The sequence below is a fragment of the Balaenoptera ricei genome, chromosome 3, assembly GCF_028023285.1.
Source record: "Balaenoptera ricei isolate mBalRic1 chromosome 3, mBalRic1.hap2, whole genome shotgun sequence".
Taxonomy (NCBI): Eukaryota; Metazoa; Chordata; class Mammalia; order Artiodactyla; family Balaenopteridae; genus Balaenoptera; species Balaenoptera ricei.
The window spans coordinates 70,132,365-70,153,165 of NC_082641.1; the positions used below are offsets into that span (position 1 = coordinate 70,132,365).

The following is a 20,801-nucleotide window of genomic DNA, read 5'->3' on the forward strand; positions in this document are numbered from 1 at the left end:
GCCAGCTGTGCATAAGGCCATGTAGCAGGGAATGGTGGGCAGCTTCTAGGAGCTAAGAGCAGCCCACAGCTGAAGGCCAGCAAGAAAGCAGGGTCCTCAGTCCTGCAACCACAAGGGGTTGAATTCTGTCAACCACCTGAATGAGCTTGGATGAGAACCTGAGCCCCAGATAAGAAGTGCAGGCTCAGGCAACACCTTGACTTCAGCCCAGTGAGACCCTAAGCAGAGAATCCTGTCATGTCGTGCCTGGACTTCTGACCTATAGAACTTACAAGTTCCCTTTGATCTGGCCACTCTTATGACCTCCTTTTTTTTTTTTTTTTTAATCAAGAAAGAAGATCTACCACCCTTGGCAGATATATTTTGAGCAATTTTATATGTAGTAATTGGGAAGAAAAGTCAAGGAACATGTTATGAAAGTGACAACATGGTACAACGAAAAACATTAATAAAACATCAAGGCAGAAGGAAGAGTTGTTAAACAACATTCTGATAGGGATATGTTTCCCCTTGTCTTGACCACTGATTACGAGAAGATTTTCTTAATTGAATTATTTAAATATAACAATGCCTAGTTGAGTTCTTTAACTGTGATTTTTTTTTTTTTTTTTGGCTGTGTTGGGTCTTCGTTGCTGTGCACAGGCTTTCTGTAGTTGTGGTGAGTGGGGGCTACTCTTAGTTGCGGTGTACAGGCTTCTCATTGCAGTGGCTTCTCTTGTTGTGGGGCATGGGCTCTAGGCTGCACGGGCTTCAGTAGTTGTGGCACACGGGCGTAGTTGTGGCTCGCAGGCTCTAGAGCACAGGCTCAGTAGTAGTGGTGCCTGGGCTTAGTTGCTCCTTGGCATGTGGGATTTTCCTGGACCAGGGATGGAACCCGTGTCCCCTGCATTGGCAGGCGGATTCCTAACCACTGCACCATCAGGGAAGTCCTACCTGTGATTTTTTTAAAGGAAAAAAAGATTTGTTAAGGATTTCTATTCTATACAGAATAATAATTATATTCCATTAAACAGTTAATGTAAGTATATATATACTTTATTTAACAGTATGTATATATATATATATATGAATATATATATGTATATATATGTATATATATATGTATATGTATATGTATATGTATGTATATGTATATATATATGTATATGTATATATATATGTATATATATATGTATATGTATATGTATATATATGTATATATATATGTATATGTATATATATATGTATATATATATGTATATGTATATGTATATATATATGTATATATATATATATGAATAAAGCATATTGACTATAAAGGCTAGTCAATGGGGTCCTCATCAATAAAATACTGAAAGCTATCATTAAGGACAGGTAAAGAATAATTTTTGTTCTGGTCTCTAAATTCCTCTTTTTGTACCATTGGTCTTCCATTGTTTCACTTTCAGTTAACTTCCTATCTTGATCCTATCTTTCATTATACAGAAATACAAACTGCTCTGGTTTTATTAGAATAAGTTCAGTAGTTGAAGAAAGAGTGTTTGGGGTGTAACTGGAGCTGTTATTCAGTTATTTATGCTCTATTTAACAATATCTGTTCTGATTGGTTGCTATCCATGCATTACTAGTAGTTAAATACATTGACTGCACTTACTTGGATATTAGTACCTTCAAATAAGCCTAGCCTAAAAAGGTAGATTATGAAAATAATATGACATATATGAAAGTACTTTGAAAAAAGTTAAAAATATCATGTAAAACAAGATATTACTATTATTGCACTTAAATGTATTATGTTGTCCCATAGTTCCAGAAAACTTACTTACCTTTCACTTTGAGGAAGTTTAGGATTAAAACAGCTTTGCTTTAGAGATCCTGAAATGGAACTAAAATATCCCTGTCATGATATCAGAACAAAGTGGACATAAAGGCAAGAAGTATTAGTGTTAGCATTATATATATATTTTTCTGTCCTTTTACCTTACAACTGTCTTGTTATTTAAAGTGGGCTTTTTGTAGATAGTGCATAGTTAGGTCTTGCTTTTTATCCAATCTGTCAATCTCTGCCTTTTATTGTAATTAGGGTGCTTAGAGTTGAGGAGACACTACAGGTCTCTAGAACTCTCTCTCTATGCAGCTCTCTCCTCCCTGATACTGTGCTGTATAAATTCCAGTCTCCTTGGCCTTTTCACATTCCCAGTTCCACCTCTTTACCTCAAAAAACTGCCAGGCTCCTCTTGTGTGCCCGTTCTCTGGAAGCCTTCTTAATTGTGGAGCTCACCTCATTCATTTCCTATCTCTCAGGGGTCATTGTCTTTGTTCTTAATGTCTGTTGTCTTTAAAAACTGTTGCTCCATATGTTTTGTCCAGAATTTTAGTTGTTTCAGGCAGGAGGATAAATATAGTCCCTGTTACTTCATCTTGCCTACATGTAAAAATACAAACTATTCTAGAAGGACACACCATGTAGGATTACCACAAATAAAGTTCTCATTACGAGGCACTCACAATCCAAAATTACAAAACACATGAGGAAATAATCCATCATGTGTTAGTCAACACACACAAGAAATAGCATGCTTATATCCCAACAACTTTAGAAAGTAGAATTATTAGATATTGACTACAACTTAAGTATGTTTCAAATAATTCAAGATTTTTTTAAGTAGAAAAAATGACATTCTCCAACAGTATCAGGCAATTTTGAAAAAATACCAAGTGGAACTTCTAGAACTAAAAAATATAGTAATTGTAGTTATATATATAGAAATAGAAGTTTGTTAAGTTTGATTTGCTTAAAATCACCCTACTTGTATATGGTGAATCTGTGAAAACAATGCCTGTGATCTTTTTATTATACTGAATCCTGAGTTTAGTGGAAAAATGAGTGAGCAAAGAGGGCTTTCCATATATAATGTCTCCTTCCAGTCTTTTGATTTTATATTAACTAATATTTGAGTCATTGATAATGAAATTAACATAACATCTTTATAATGGTGACCTTAAAAAGCAGCATTAACACACGTGCTTTAGGCTAATGTGAGTGAAGCTCATTTTATAGAACTGAAACTTTAATAAAACTGGGACTACTTTATTTCAACTTCAGACCCATATCAACTTGAAAACACATCCAAAATAAATGTAGATGTAACTCTAAAAGCAAATTATGCATATTCTGATCACCCTTCAAAAGTTCATTAAAACCTTCTTTACACATCTTGCTTTCCCCCAAACTACTTTCTGTGCCTAATAAAATGAAACAAGCAACAATAACAAAACACAACTCTGCTCCCCTCCGTATTGTTTTTTCTCCTGTCTATTCCTTCCTTATGATGCCATTTCTTTATTATATAAAATCTTTTCCCAGTTCCTCTCATTTACATCTTTGTGACATGCTTGAAAACAATTTTGATTTTTAATTTTTGATTTTACTTGGTCCCTTCTACCCCACTGTCTCCCTTTTTTTTGTTGTTTTCTGAGATAGAGATGAAAATAAACATTATTTAGCTTTTGGTTTGAATCACGCACAGGAGGGATTTGGCTTAGCAACAAACCATACCACATTCAATAACCCTTGCCTCTTGTTCTTTTAATTCACATTTTTGCAGAAGTGGATCCTGGTAAAAATGAAGCTATATGATTAGAAAAATTTGAGTGAGAATTCAGTACAAGCGTGGCTTTAATGTACATTATGCTGTTTGTCTTAGTTCATTTCAAGTCAAAGAGTATTTGAATCTTAGAATTGAAATGGAACTTAGAGGAGATATATATATATATATATATATATATATATATATATATATATATATATATATGTGTGTGTGTGTTAATTGCTTTATTTATTTTGGTTCTTAACTAATCTAAATGCCATGCTGTTTTTATTTTAGATTCTAAATTTGCTTTAACGAGTCAAATGTATATTGAAGAGAAAGACCCAAAAGAAATAATAAATAGCTACAAAACTATGACATAATGTCCTAAAAGTTGGGGTGTGATATTGACTCATAGCATCTACTCAGTCGCACTAATGGAGTGTTGTAATGTATCCTCAGTGTAATGAAAAGACATTGTGTTTTCAAGAACGTTTGGTAGATGTCTTCAGATCCATTTTGTACTGTCCTCCTTTCAGGCTTTTCCTTCTTCTGGGCTAGGCAAGTGTTATTTCCAAATGCTTGGGAAATGATAATTTTTTATTTCAGTTGTTGGTTGATATGAGTGCATCTCTCTGAGGTGAGCCCTTCTCAGCTCTTGCTGGAAGCTCCCCCCCCCCCACATTGTTCTAAGGATCTTTATACAAAGTGAGTTATAAATGGCTAATCGAAGTTTAAAATGTTACTGTTTTCTATTCTATTTCTATGGAACTTTTCAGGTGTACATCAAAGTAGAATGAATAGGATGATAAACCTCCAAGTACCATCATCACCCAGCTTCAACAAGTATTCACGTTTTGCCAATTTTATAAAAAATTATGTTTTCTCAAATCTATTAATAAGGATGCATAATATTTTAAAGGAGCTCTTCCTATAATCTATGTGCCTAACTTAGATCAAAACTGTAAATGGTTGTATACCATCTGTAAAGAGAATCATGATCCACTCAGAGGAAAAGGGGATGCATGAAGCATATCTCCACTACAGAAAGCAGTGAGTGATTCCTTCTTTTGTTAAAAAATACAGTGTTTAACTACAAAAGGCCCCTGTTTAATTTTCAAAAAGTGCAGTGCCAGAAATCTTTTTGACACACACAAAAATTTTCAACAAAATTTTGGATAAGTCAATATATTTCACATATATTTATGGAAGTTTCTCTTTTCCTCCTTGGTATTTTCACTCTAAAGTGGATGTTTGTATGAGGTGGAAGAAGGAAGAGGCATTGTGAGAAGGTCGATTTTGATCTCCCATTATCCAAACTTTTAAATATAATAAAAGCTTTCCCGAATGCCAAAGATAATTATAATATGAGAGGCTTATTGGTACTTCCTCCTTTTAATAATACCTCACTCTGAGAGTCAAAGATTTTTTTAAAGCAGCGTAGGTGTGTAATGGGAGAAAAAGCAAAGACAGTAATAAGTGCAGAAAAGGAGGAAGTTATATTTAGAGAGAGAGGAAAAAAAAGGTGGATGACTACTTCACTCCTTATTCCAAAACAAATTCCAGATGAATTAAAGATTTGAACAACACAGAAACTGAAACCATAAAAGCACCGGAAGATAACTTGGGAGAATTTCTAAAAATAGTCTTATAATGAAGGAGGTCTTTTTAACAATGACAAAAATCTAGAAGCCGGGGCTTCCCTGGTGGCGCGGTGGTTGAGAATCTGCCTGCCAAGGCAGGGGACGCGGGTTCGAGCCCTGGTCTGGGAAGATCCCACATGCCGCGGAGCAACTAGGCCCGTGAGCCACAATTACTGAGCCTGCGCGTCTGGAGCCTGTGCTCCTCAACAAGAGAGGCCGCGATAATGAGAGGCCCGCGCACCGCGATGAAGAGTGGCCCCCACTTGCCGCAAATAGAGAAAGCCCTCGCACAGAAACGAAGACCCAACACAGCCATAAATTAAAAAAAAAAAAAAAAAAAAAATCTAGAAGCCGTAAAGAAACCCATATGGATCACGTGGCTGTGTTTAGTTGTAAGGATGTGTGGGAATTAAGTTTCTGTCAAATGGGAACAGGGTTGTTAAAGACTGGCTTGGAGCAGTTAGGATACATTGCTCAAGAAGGCTCATTGCTCTCCTGAAGAATTCATGATTCAATTAGCAGGAAAGGAGGTGGGAAGAGGTTTGTGGATAAACAACTAACAGGATCTGCCATAATCACTGTGTCCATTCCCTGCAGAATCCTTAAATTTTGTCATAATATTTCCTGATCTTATCTTCTCCTAATATTTTAATTACAGAGGTAAAAATAAATGCTACTGTATCAAAAAATTAATCAAAAATATAAATTATAAAATATGTGCTATGATAGAATATGAGACTAACATAAAAGTTTTAGATAAGTACTAATGTTATAACATGGAACAATGGAAGTCTTAATTAAAGAAAAATATATTTACCTAGTCTGTATAAAATGAAAGAAAATGTTAATATTTTATCAACTTAACCAAAAAAGAAAAATTTCAAATCAAGTTAAAAATAAAAATAATTACTATAAGGAAGAGCAAATTGTTTCAGATGAAAATGAATTACAGAAAATTAATTCCTTTAATAAATCTCACAACTCTTCTTCACATCAGATGAATAATATAATATGAAACCTTTATAGCTGCAAAATATAGAAAAGAACATAATAAGTATAACCACATAATCTTCCAATAATTATTTAACTAGTTAAATTTATTCCTGTGATGTTATAATGATTGGTTTAGTAGAACATTTTATAAAGCTAAATATACTAACATCATCTAAGAACAAAGATTATATAAGCAGCATATTGTCCATGACTTCAGTCAGAAAGCTCAGGAAATAAGCTCATCAATATATAATGCATTTAAGAAACTTCAGGCCAAAATCATCTCATGGTTTGGTTAATGCCAAGTCTTAAAATTCTGATTATTTTACTTGAAGAAAGCACAATTTTAAACAAATCAGACTATGTGAATAAGTCATAAATTTTTAACTACTAGGAAAATAACATTGCACTGTATTTTTCAACCTACTATGTTTGTTTTGATTTTTCAGCAAAAAAATTCTTGACCAGATTTTCTGGTTTGTTCAAGCATTCCAAAAAGTATAGAAATTTAATGGATATCCTTTTTATTAGCTAAGACATAAAAAGTATTTATACCAAATATCAAAATACAAATTCAGAAACCCTCATCAGCTTTAGGACTTATTAATAAACAAAGTGAATGGAGGGATGGCAAAATTGAAAACATAAAATCAGTTCGAATACCAAGGTCTAAAAGAACAAAAAAATCTAGATTCCAAACAGAAATTAATTACCTATGGTATCTATTACGATTGCTCAAAATCTGTAGAAAATTAATGTATCTTGACCTACCAATGGCTCTGTAGACAGTTATGTAGATAAATCAGATTTTAAAGCCTTTTCATTCTTCAATAATCTTCATAATCTTATGGAAGATATTTTTTGTTATTCCATATGGTAACAAAAGCTCATTTATAATTCAGATTTTAGGCTATATAAAGTTGCAGCGTTCTCAATCCATTAACATAATCCTAAATCACCATTACTTTTCACTATATTTGATTCTATTCATTATAGGTCCATCACCTTTATCAGTCAACTTTGCTTCAAGAACAAATGATCCTAGAAATCTGTTACTTAAAATAACAATCGCTTATTTCTTGCTCACATTACATGTTGGCCAACAAGTTTGTCTGTAGTTTTACTCCATGTATATTTTCTTATTCATATTCTGGGACCTCGACTGGAAGAACAGTCTCTGTGTAGAACACTCTGTTCTTATTGGCAATGAGAAAGAGCAAGATTGTTGGCAGAAATATCCAGTGGTATGTGTCGCTTCTGTTTACACATCATTGGCCAAAGCAAATCACATGACCAAACCTGACAGTGGGTCAGGAAAGTATACTTCACTGAGCAGGGGACACTGCAAGTCCCAGGGCAATGAGTAGGGACACATAATCCTTTTACAGATAAGCAGGGAGCAACTCAGGAGGAATATAATCTACCAGTCCTATCCTCTTAGGCTTAATATATTGGAGTCATTAAAAAGAAAAAGAAAAGAAAAGCCTTTGTCTTCTTTTCTTCTCACACCCAGTCAGTTACAAACTCTCTTTTAATTCTTCCCCTGGAGTATTGCTTGATTCGGAGATCAACCTAATAAGGATCTATAATCCAAGACAAGTTAGAGAATACTAAATGGGAACATGGTTGCTTTGAATGGGCTACAAAAAATAGCTTCATAAAAATTACATCTTAGTCTACTGAAAGAATTTACAGATGTGATAATGGATTCCCTGATAAGCTGAATGAGTTGTTGTAATGATTACAAGAGAAACCAGAAGATAGATGTTAGATATATGTTCTGATTAGAAGAGTACTGTAGTATAGGGTGACTTGGCAAGTAATTTAAACTTGGGAGCTTTGGTTTTCTTATTTACTGAATGGGAATAGTATTATTTCCATAAGTTCACTGACAGGATTAAATGAGATGAGATGTAACACAGAGTAGAATTCTAAAATATTAGCTCTTTCCTCTATTTAAAAAAAAAAAAAAGTTTCCAGAAATGCGTAATAAATATATCAGTGCCTAACAAAACTTTAGAAAACATCATTAGCCAATTGTCTTGAGTTTAGAATGAAAACAATGATTAGTTATGTTCACCAAGAAGAAATTCATAACAAAATATATGATGCTCTCCTTTATTTTATTTTGGGTTTTTTTGATAAAGTTATTAAATTGATAGATGGAAAAATGCTATAGACATTCTTTTTGAAATTAGAAGGTATTTTCAAAATCACTTGTAATATACATAGAAATAAGATAAAGGTAGGTTAAGAGGATTTATTGCTTGTTGAAAAAATACTCCTAAATAGTATTTAAAAATGGATTCACGTCCACACAGAGAGGTTTCTGCTTTGTAGTCTTTCATTGTATTATTGATTTGGATTTGAGTGATGATATACATGATTTGCTTTTCACATATTTGTACACTGTTTCTGCCAGAGTTCTCCAGAGAAACAGAACTAATAGGAAATAGAAAAATGATAGTTATACAGATAGATAAATAGATAGATAGATAAATAGACCTAGATATCTACCTATATCTATATCTCTCTAAAGAGATCTCTCTATAAATCTGTATTTATCTCTATCTATATAAGATATATGATGTGATATGATATATATGATGTATATATATGTGTGTGTATATATGTATATTATATATATATATATATATCTCAGAGAGAGGGATTGAGATTTTATTTTTAGGAATTTCCTTACATAATTGTGGAGAAGGCAAGCTAAAAATCTATAGGGCAGGTCAGCAAGCTAGAAACTTGATAGGGGCTGACACTGCAGTCTTGAGGCAGAATTTCTTCAGCAAGAAATCTGTTTTTTCTCTTAAAGCCTTAAGCTGATTGGATGAGGCCTACTCACATTAAGAGTAATCTTCTTTATTTATAGTCAACTGTTAACCACATCTTTAGAATTCCTTCACAGCAACACCTAGACAATATTTAATTAAATAACTAAGTATCATAGCATAGCCAAGTTGACACATAAAATTAGTCAGCACAGATACCAAAAATGTGGAAGAAACAGTCAACATATTTTATTACATAATGTGGATTTTTTTTAAAAAATCTTAAAAGCTTGAAATATTAAACCCAAATTAAAAGAATGCACCAGATTAAATTCTATGAGTTGCATAAACACAGCACTAGGGAGACTTCACTTGGTGAGCACTCAGAGGGAAAATATTTCAATAGTAATGCCTCTAAACTCAATGTTTTTCAACAGTGGGTGTGAATTGCCAAGAATTCTATTCATTCCTTCCATTCTTCCTTCCTTCTTCCTTTTTTTTTCTATTCTTCTTTCTTTCCACAGAGATTTGTTGAGAACTTACTAGGTGGCAGGCACTGCCCTAGGCAAGAAGAACATAGCAGTTAATACAGGCAGAAACCCTGCACTCATGAAGCGTATGATCTATTTGTGGAGGTAGACAAGAAACAAACAAATGAAAATATGCCATAACTTCAGGCACTGAAAAGCACTAAGAAGGAAAGTCAAACAGTGTAAGTGGAGGCTTGTTGTGGTTAAAGCAGTCAGTGCAGGACTTTATGTGGATATGACATTTGAGCAGACTTCAGGGAAGTGACGAAGTAAGCCAGGCAAAGCTCTGTTGAAGAACATTTCATGCAGAGCGTATAGTAAGTCTAAGGGCTCTGAGATAGTAGGCTTTTTGGTATATTCAGTAAACAGCAAGACATTCAGTGTGACAAGACTACAGTAGAGGGGTAGAGGTTTGTGGTAGGCCTTAGGGTTATGAGAGAGGAAGAGGTCATGTCATGGAGGACCTTACAGATCATGGGAAGAAGCTTGCATTCTATTATGTGTGATAGGAGGATCTTAAAAATGGATGTGAGGTGACTTGATTTACATTTTAAAAAGGTCATTCTGGCTAATGTGTGTAGAATAGGCAAGAGGAGTAAAAGTGGAAACAGGAAGATTGCTAGAAGATTCTATTATAAAAGTCTAGGTAAGAGATGATGGTAGCTTAGACTGGGGTGTTAGCAATTAAGATTGAAATGTAGTTAAATACAGGATATCTTTTGAAGGCAGAGCTGACAGGACACGCGGATGAATTAAATGTGGGATGTGAGAAAAAGAGAGGAATCAATGATGTTATTCAGGTTTTTGGCCAGTAAGTGAGTGGAGATACCATTTGCTACATGAGGATACTGGGGGAGGAGCTTTTATGTGTAGGAAATTCAAGAGTTCTAGTTTGAACATGAGATATTCAAATGGAGTTGCCAAGGGACAGTTTGAGCTAAGAGGAGATGCTGGGGTTGGAGATATTAATTTGGGAGTTATTTGCATATATATGGTATTTAAAGTCATGGATCTAGATCAAATTATTTAGGAAGAGTAGTAGACAGTGAAAAAGCCAAGGGTACTCCCAACATTTAGAACTTAAAAAGGTGTCTTGAAGGACTAATTAGTTATCTTCAAGTATTATAAGGGCTCTATGTTTAATATAAATTTAGAAACATGAATCAGGACTAATGTGAGGAAGTCACCAGGAGCACATTTCTGTTCAATAAAAGGAACACTTATAGCTAATGCCATATCTTATGAACATGGAATCACTGCAAATGTTCATATTTTCACCAAGTCACAGACTTTCTAGAAAGGTCTTTTGTATTGGGTAGGACTTATCCTATATAAATTCCAATATCTTTTCAAGATTTAAGACTCAATGTTCATCCTTCAATTTTTGTTTTCATGATAGTTTTCCTTATTCAACAATCTTCAGAAGGTGCCTATTTGCCTCAAGATAAAATCCAAATGCCTCTGATTAACTTTTTAAAACTTCCTTGACTTTGCCCTAACTTACAACTTCATCTACCTTTGTGATTATGAATTCTCCACTCTAGTAAGGCTGCTTCTTCCTTCTCTACCACAGAAAAATGTTCATCTTGTCTTCTTACCTTTTCTTATCTCCTTGCCCGAGAGATCCAGTCCCTTTTCTTTCACTATTAAAGGAGTTAGAAACTCAAGGAAAAGCTTTGCCCTTTTTCTCTAGGACACAATCTATCTGACTCTTCTGAACTGCCATTGTGGTAATATAACATGTTAACTCATGTTAACAATCACATATTGAATTTTACGTTGTAGTGTGTTATTATGTTACCACTTCATAAGTGCATATCTCATCCTCTCAACAAGAATTTTATTCATTGTAATAGATACAGTTTATTGAGTTCTTACTTTGTTCCATTATCTTCTTATCTCAAATCCTCATAAAAACCTCCTGAAGGTAGGTGTAGAAGCTCTCATCGCCTCACCCACATTCCCTTGTCACTCACCATTCTAGTGCATGGCCATGGAATCTCCCTGGTAACTCTCTGGGAGCTTTGCTTTCTCTCACCTGTGAGCATGGGATATCTCAGCAGTGCAGCAAGTTAAAGAATCTAGGAGCAGCCTTCACCAAAGGTGGAAGGGAGTTGGGGGATAAGTACCTCAGCTTCCTCACTCCTCATGTAGTATAACTCTGAGGAGTGTTTAACAAGATTTCCCCTAGTTCCCCATCGGATTGAGCTCCCACCCCTTGCCCACAGTGATTACCTACTTGATGACATACCCTTTATTGGCTTCCTTCCCTTCCCTGTCTCACTTCCCTCTGCAGTGGAGTTTCTTGGGATGATCTCTCAAATAATTTATAATCCAATTCTAGTCTTGGGGTCTGATTCTGGGGGAACCCAACCTCACAACAGGTATTGCTATCCACACAGGTAACAGATGAGAAAACTAAGACTCAGAGAGGTTAAGCAACTTGACCAGAGTTATAGAGCTAGCAGTGGCAGAGGAGGGATTTAAATACAGTCTCTCTGTCCGAGCAGCTCAGGTTGGGAGCTGATTTACTATCTACGTTATCATACTGTAACGCTCTGTGAACACTCAACAAAGAATCTGTCAAGTGACTATAAAAACCATAAAGATTTCAAGTCAGTTTAGCTTTTCTTTCCCTAATATCATTTATCTTAGTGTTAAATGCTGCATTTATTTATTAGATGATTAAATGTTTGCCTCACTCTAAATTGTATGATCCATGAGAGCAAGGACCATGCCTATTTTGGCTCAGCATTGTTTCCTTGGAACTTAATAAATATTTGTAAGTGGAAGGAAAGACGTAATGGAAGCCATGAGTAAGCAGGAATCATGAGATAGAGAGGTGTGGAGAGAGGGGTGGTTGGGGGTGGTTGGTACTGGGGAAAGAGTCAGAATCAGTGGCTGTGTTGAGCAGAGAAATAGAATGAAGGAGTGACAGGGCACTTGAGCCATGGGAATGGTGGCACCACTAAAGGAGATAATAACATGGTCCCCATTCTTCAGACATGACCACAAGCATGGCTGTTAGTGATATTACGGTTCCCTATGAGACTAGACGTTTTGTTGGGGGACAGATTGCTTGTCCTACCTTACTTCCCCAGGAATCCTTATAATAAACCTTCATCACTTAAGGCGAATCGACCACACCTTTGGAACTCAAAAGCTTACAGATCTGTCCGTTGAAGATAATAATATTGTCATACTTTTTCAGAGTTGTGAAAGAGACAGTGCACAAGAGAACACTTTGACAACTTTAAAATTTTCTATCAGTACAAATATAAGGCATGAATTTTGTACAACTTTTAATAAAACAAAACATATTATCAGATTATTTCTTCACAAATGCCATTGTAATACTCACGATAGTTTTTCTTGAATTTTTCCCATTTGGTTGTCAATGAGCTATTTTATGTCCAGTGCATAACCACTTTTGCTTCTATCCTATTATTTAGCTGAAAATACATATTAAAAAAAAAGACAAAATATATTTGAATCAAGCAATAAATAGTCCTAGAAAGTCACTCCCTCTGGTCAGCATTGCTCCAATGATGATATTCATGACTGGGAAATGAGTTCTCATCCCAGCCACACCATGATTAACACTGAATAAGCTTCTTAGCCATTTGTGTTAAATAGCCTTCGTTAGGTCATAGAATAGGATAACTTAAATACAAAATGACTCAAGTATAACAAACAACATGCCTATATTTAACAGAAGTAAATTCTTCATCACGGGGGTTCTCAAACCCTGGTGTAAGTAGCACTGTCAGTGCCAAGCCCCTACCCTTTGGCATTTCACCTGTTCTACGCAGGCAGTGGTCTCTCACTGCAGACACCAGTTCCTTTCTACCTGTGGGCTTTCTCTAGCCAGGGGAGATGTTCAGGCTGCACACAGGGCAGTCTGGAGGTGTGGGAAAGGAGATGCTTTCAGAAGCAGCCCTCAACCAATGACAAACAGGAGCTCAAGAATAAAAACCAGTTTCAGTGTCCTTCAGGTGTGCCAAGTCTCAGGGGAGTTCTGTGCTATCTCCCCCCAGAGCTCCCCGGTAGGATCGAGCCCCAGCTGCTCTTAGCAGTAACCAGCTCCTTAACGCATCTTGTATTAACTTCCTTCCCTTCCCTACTCTCCTACTGAAATTTCCCGGGATCACCTCCCAAATAAACAACTTAACACTCAAGTCTTAGTTTCAGAGTCTGCTTCTGGGGAAACCCAAACTAGGATACCTGGTCTGCAAACCAATGGCAATTTTAAAAAATCTATGGAAAAATGAAAAAGAAGGACATAATATACCATGCACATTTCATGAAGCTAAATTTATGTAATTCAAAAGACTGCTTTTTTTCTGAAATTATTTCTTTCCCTTTTCTTTTTTGTTTTTTCCCTCTCTCGCTTCCTTTCTCTCTCCCTGTCCCCTATTCCCCGACCCCACTTTTCACTATTTCTGCTAGAAATGTCTTTTCCTTTTATGAAATAGAGTTGTTGGAAATGGTAGTTAATAATAACAAAATACTCCTCACTTCACAAAATTCATAATTCAGTAGTCTCTCAATTTTGTTGAAGCTTTAGTAGGCTGTAAAATCCAGAAATCTGGAAGTTACTGCTGTACTACATGTTATATTTCATTGTTATTTTCACAGTTAAAGAATGAAGAGAAAGTTAAAATATTAAAAAGTTGTGTTAAGATAACAAGTGAAACTGAGTTCTTCAAAAATGTGAATTAAGAAATTATTATAGTTAGAAATATCTTAGAAAGGTAGTTTTAGTTAGGTAAAGTTACATTACTCACAATTTCTTTTGATGTACTTAAAACTCACCTTATTTTATCTATAATTATCTCAAGGCTCTATTTAACCCTTTCACTGTGTAGTTACTTTAAAGCCTATTAAAAAGGTTTGTGTATTTGATGTACTAACTAAATTCAGAGATGAATGGGTTACTGGGAGATTCTCAGGTAGGCCCAAGAATGCAACCTGAATTAAGAGACTTTGCAAGATTCCTAAGGTGAAGAGGCCAAAGGTTAGTTGGATTCCATGACTGTGTTTCAGGTGGTATTTAAATTGTTACAGACAGAGGCAAAGAATGGGAGTGTAATGATGAGAATGTGAACTGGAGTCCTATACCACCCTGAGTCCCCCATTTCCCTTGCCCTGAAACCATTCCACTTCCTTTTCTCTCTTACTTCTAGCATGGAGCACTCACTATCATGTAAAGGAACCAGGTGCAGAAAGGAAAAATAGAACTACTCCTGGCTAGAGGAAACTAGTAGGCAAAGAAAAACAGACTAGAATTGATGAAGGGGAAAAATTTCTGATATAGAATAATGAAAAATCAGCAAAATAAAGACCAAAGGATAAAAATAAACTGAATAATAAAAAATAAAGACATTTTTCTACTCTTCTTTCAAGAGAAGTGATATTTAGATCTAATTGATCTAAGCTCCTTTAACCATATGTAAGTTTAAATGTTTTAAGAGGGGTCCCAATAATTTTCTTTGAAGTTTATTTTACTGCCTCAGAGATCGTACTATTCTTTAATTTCTCCATGGTGTTTATAATTTTCATCAAGCTTAGTTATTATACCACATACTGTAATCATCTGCAGAGCTATTTACTTTTTCATCAAAATAACTTCCATTAACCTGTATCTCCTCAATGTTATTTGCTCAAAACATCTCCCTAATAAGGAAATCTGTGCTCTTGAAAATTTTAAGATGAGGTCAACAAATTCAGTAAGGATATTAGGGGTTAGGAGTAAAGGCTTCTTTTCAAAATTCTGAGGTCAATGAAACCTTTTGACACTCTTTAGAGAAACTTGGAGGCCTATTTGTTTAGCTGAGTATGCACTAGGGCATGAAACACAATAACACTCTTTATCACTTCTTGCTCAGTTTTCCTTTCAGAAACTACTCAGATATTTGATCTAAATTCCTTGAGTTTCTCTAAAATTGTATTACTGAGTCAGAGTTACCTTTTCACATATTGAGTTATCAAAACTGCAAAATGTTTTGGAATGTATTACATTCATATTTGAGTGGCCAGTAAAATCAGAATGAGCCAAATTCATTTTTTAAAAAGTTGTGTTCAGATTCTTTTCACCCATGTCTTTGCCCAGCATTTCTGATTGTTTACTCTTCATTAAATACTATGTTTAATTCCATATCTGGAATAACTTTTCTCAAATCACAGATATCAAAAATGGTTTTACTAAAAGTAAAAGCTATTTTGAATTTTCCTCTTTTCTTTTGTATACTGTTTTTCAGCGCCTCCCTGTTTAATATTATCTGTGAATTTAATTAACAGACTGTTTACATCCCTTTGTTAACTAATGTTACATAACACCACACTTAACACCAGTCCCAGCAGAAACCCTGTAATGCCTCTCTCCAAATAAATATTTCATAAGTTTTTGTTTTTTTTAAAATTTTCTTCAGTTTTTAACTCATGAAACTTCAAGGAGTGTATCTATGTCAGGAAATTCAGGGGCTTGGAAGAAAAGGAAAGGGAAACAGAAGAAACTGAGAGAGAAATTAGCAGAAAAACAAAAACAAAAACATGAGACTATAGAGACTATAAATGAGGGGCAGGTCAAGGTGAATAGAGAAAGAAAAAAGGCAATAGACAAAAAGAAAGGAGGTAAAACATTGAGCCCTTTTGGAAAAAATTAAAAGTCAGTGAAGATAGAAGACTGATTTGAGATTAAGGAAATACACAAAGAATAGTAAAGATCAAGGCCTAGATCCATCCAATAAATGGAGTATATAAAAAAATTTGAAAATATCTCATCAAAAATATTTGGTAATCTCTTTAGATGAAAAGGACAACACTACTCTAAGACTGAATATAATGTAAGATATTGGTATTAGGTTGATACACAAATAGACATAGTAGATCCCACTGGTTGAGCAATTGATGTCTAAAGATGTGAGCTGATCTAATCCAGGATTTGTTAAAAGAATGGAGACCTGTTCAAAGCAGTTGGCAAGGATGTATAGCATTGGGCTAGGCAGTAGGATAGACCACAGGTTGTATCTGCAGTATACCTTTGTAGTAACTAGAAAACAATATAAATCAGTATGTAATTGGTATTGGACTACATTAAATATTGGCCTTTAGATGCTAAAGAATTTTCAAAAAAGGGGAAGGACATAATTCCGCAAATTAGAGTAGTGAATCTGACCTGGAATCTCAGGCAGAATACCTACGGTGTGTGAGCACTTAGAAAATATCAGTGATAACCCAGAGCTGGTGATTACCTACCAGTCCAATGTCCTACTTTCAAAGGCTGATGATGGTGTTGCATACCATTTTCTTGTTTAGCATACTGTAATATAGCGGTTCTTAAACTTAAATGTGCAAATCTTGGAGGGCTCGTTAAAACACAGGTTACTGCATTTTCTGATTCGGAGGGTCTAGGGTGGGATGGGGTCCAAGAATTTGCATTTCTAACAAGTTCCTAGGATATTGCTGGTCTGAGACCACTCTTGGGATTAGTCAGTACATCTTCACTCTCCCAGGTAGTATACTGCGTAAGAGGTGAGCAGAATGAAGGAGTCCTTAGGATTACTGGTAATCGCATTGTCACTGATTTGGCAAAAAGGGTTATGGAAACAGCTATTTCTAAAGGAAAATGTCTTGAGTGCACCTTGCCACCTCGTTTACTGGTCTTTTCCTTTTTCCCTTGGCCTCTATTTCAGACCCTTCCCATCCTTAATGTGCTTCTTGTTGGTTTGACTATCCTTAGCAGAGAAAATGTTGATCTCAAAGATCAATATTTAATGGTATTTAATGTGGGATTCCTCCTGGGAGAATGCAAAATATAAGAATAATATATGAATCCAAAAGGGCAAATCACAGATACTGGAATTTCAAAAAATGGGAATGATTCCTCCACCTATGTTTATACATATTCCAGTAGAAAAGACAAAACAAAAACCATTCTCTTCGGCTATATTGAGTGAAATTTCAGTTTATTGATAATTTTTGAAACCATACATAATTGTAACTGACACTTTGGGACCTTCTTGACATCTGCCAGTTGAAAGTGCTCTGTGCATTCACATGTACATCGTGGAGTGTGCCCTGCCGTGTTTTGCACACAAACGAGGACAAAAGCGCGTTGATTAGTGATGTCTGGGGCACCTCTCCTCTCCACACCTTATTAGCTACCCAACAGACTTGCAATGGCAAGGTAGTGTGTGTGAAAGGGAGAAAGAAAAAGAGAAAGGGAATATAGGGGGAGAGTGGGAGAATGAAACAAAACGTGTACGGTGGTAGAAATCTGACTTCAACCACTATTTCTACTAAAATTCTTAGCCCTCCCCATATGGCCCCCATTATCCATTTCGCTTTCTTTGAGTTTCAGAACCCAGTTTTTAAAATTTCATTTTATTTTTTAGCTTGTAAGAGTCATATAGTAATTTATACTATGAAAAGAAAAAGGAAACAGTAACAGTACGGTCTCGACCTTCCAAGCGGGCCGCCCTCTCCAACCCCCCACCTCCGAGGGCCTTGAATGTCTGGTTTCTGCGCCGCCGGCCACGGGTGTTTGTTCCACCGGTCAGGAAGCAAGGAACTGGCTTCGCGGCATCTTCCTTTCCCTCTCCCCGGTCCTCCCTCTTCAACCCCTCCTTGTCTCTCCCGTCTCTCCTGTTTTCACCGCGCTGAGCGGCCGCGTGCTCTGGACCCACTCCTCCCCTCCTCCGCCTCACCGGCCCTTCAAACAAAGCCCAGGGAGACCGGAGCGCGAGAGATGCGGCCGCGCCGCCACGCGCTCCACCCGGAGCGGGACAGGGAGCGCGGCCGCGCACCGCGCGTCCCCGCCGCTTCCTTCCCTCCCGACTCTTCCTTTTCCTTCTCCAGGCCCAGCCCCCCCAACCCCCGCTCCGGGAAGGCGCCTGCGCAGAAGCTGCCCTCTCCGTCCTCCTCCCCCGCCCTTCCTTCCCTCTGCTCCTCCTCCCGTGCCCCGCCTTCCTTTCTCTCTCGTCGATTTCACTGAGCGCTCCAGGTTGGGAGCAGTTCAGTCCGTTTCCCCACTACCCCGCCCCCCCTTCCTCTTTTCTCCCCACCCCTCGCGTCTCAGCCCGGTGGAGGATGAAGCGGCTGCAGTGGCCCCAGCCCCAGCAGCGGCACCGGCGGTGGCTGCGGTGGGGGTGGCCGGAACTGGGGTGGTGAAGAAGCGGTGGCGGCGGCGGCCGTGGCGGTGGCTGAAGGAGCAGCAGCCGCCCCAGCCGCTTCCCCTGTGCTTCCCTTCCTCTTGAGTGCAGTCAGGAAGTTTTTCGCTTCTGTGCATGTGTGTGTGCGTGAGTGTGGGTGTGTAAGGTGAAGATTTGGGCGGCGTTTGTGCAGGCGTTGGGTTTTTTGCCCACTTCTCTTCCCGTAACCCGGGTAGCTCCCGAGCCTGGGCTGTGGCCCGAAGAGGGGGCGCGGCGGCGGGCTCTCTCCTTTTGTTGTTGTTTCCTCCGCCTGGGGAGCTGAAGAGGGGACGCGCCTGGGTGGGGCGGCTCGGAGCCCGGGCCTGGTGGCCCCCGGGGCTCCCGGGCGGGCAGGGTAGGGCAGAGTAGAGCGGGCTTCAACATGATGGCGGCCGAGGCCGGCAGTGAGGAGGGCGGCCCGGTCACCGCCGGGGCAGCAGGAGGCGGCGGGGCCGCGGGCTCCAGTGCCTATCCGGCAGTGTGTCGGGTGAAGATACCCGCCGCCCTGCCTGTGGCAGCCGCCCCCTTTCCTGGGCTGGCGGAGGCTGGAGTGGCCGGGACTCTGGGTGGCGGAGCCGCTTTGGGGTCAGGGTTCCTGGGACCCGGGTCTGTGGCGGGGGCACTGGGGGGAGCCGGACTGTCAGGGGGAGGTGCTGCTGCTGGCGTGGCTGGTGCTGCCGCCGCCGGACCTGGTGGGGAGATGGCTCTCACCAAGGGGACCACTTCGTTGCCTGCTGAGACCTTCGGGGCAGGCGGCGGATTCCCTCCATTGCCGCCTCCTCCTCAGCTGCCCCCTTTGGGCGCGGGCCTGGGAACAGTGGACGAAGGTGACTCTCTGGATGGACCAGAATACGAGGAGGAAGAGGTGGCCATCCCGCTTACCGCTCCGCCAACTAACCAGTAAGTCAAGACCGGTGTTTTGGGGGAAGGTGACTCCTGGAAAGAAGTGGGAAAACATGCCTCGTTCTTTCAGCTGTTACTCGTTGTGAAAAGTTTTGAAGCTTATGGTTCTGTGCATAGGGATTTAATTTGATCACTCATCTTCCCTACAGGCACACTCCCTGGCGGCTTGGTATATTTATTGGTCCTCTGGGAAGATGTAAAGTTTTAAAGATGGGAAGCATGGGAAAATGTGTATCCAGTGAGAACCGGATATGGTTCTGCGCCTTCCAAATTGAGGTGGCGTCCTGGGATTCAGCTGAGCTTGCAGCTACCAAGGCAGTCGTAGTCTATTTTAACCTGGTTGTGTTCCCTGTTGAAGCTAGATGACTAGTGAGAAGCTTGGAATACAAGCATTTAAATGAATATTGTGTTAATATCATTCGAAACATGCATTGGTCAGAATGCTTTGTTTTTGTTGCACTGCAAATCCCAGCTTCTGCCTGTTGAAAGCATTGCGATGCAGGAAAGTCTTTGGATCACTTTTGAAAACGTGGGTCAGCGAGAAAGGAAAGGAGTTCTGTTAATTACAGGTGTGGTTAAGGGCTCATACTCCAACAATATTTGTAACTTGTGCCGTAGAATTCCCATTTATTAATATTAGTGTAATTCTTCTATAAGTTGAAGCTTTCTAAGCACAATATTGGAGCAAAACAAAATTAATAGTGTGCTTCCCTTCAACACTTTGTTGGTGGCAAATACAGTATTCTATTTGAAAATTAATTTTGACAGTCTACTGCGGAGTATATATGACAAATGACTTTTCTATATATAGTACCTCCCCCTTGTTCTCTTCATAAGTGAACTTAGGTATGTATTTATAAAGCTGGACCTCGATGAGAGGAAAATGTTGATGGGAATAGTAGGTAAAACTTGCTTTATAGATCCCTCATATCTGTCTTAATTTTCCTTTAGAATTTTGACAACCTTGGTGAGTATCAGAAGAAGAAAGATTTGGTTTCTGTGTTGACAATCACTCTAGACAATTGCAGGTTTTTTTGTTTTTTCGTGGGCTTTTTTTTTTGTTTGTTTGTTTTTTGTTTTTTTGATAATCTTCTTTGGAAGATTTAGAAAGGACTTAATGAATTAGGACATTTTTGACTTAAGGCTACATCTTTTGATGGAAAAATAAAGTTACTCTTACTTAGGTCAG

The 20,801-nt window shown here is 38.0% G+C and overlaps 1 protein-coding gene across 1 annotated transcript in view; it reads left to right on the forward strand.

Moving 5' to 3' along the window:
• The first annotated feature begins 18,517 nt into the window (after nt 1-18,517).
• Nucleotides 18,518-20,801, forward strand: part of RASA1 (RAS p21 protein activator 1) — a 111,113-nt gene continuing 108,829 nt past the window's right edge. The window contains exon 1 of the mRNA XM_059916729.1: nt 18,518-19,609. Within this exon, the coding sequence (XP_059772712.1) occupies nt 19,092-19,609 (518 nt within the window). The 5' untranslated portion in view covers nt 18,518-19,091. The remainder of the gene's footprint in view (nt 19,610-20,801) is intronic.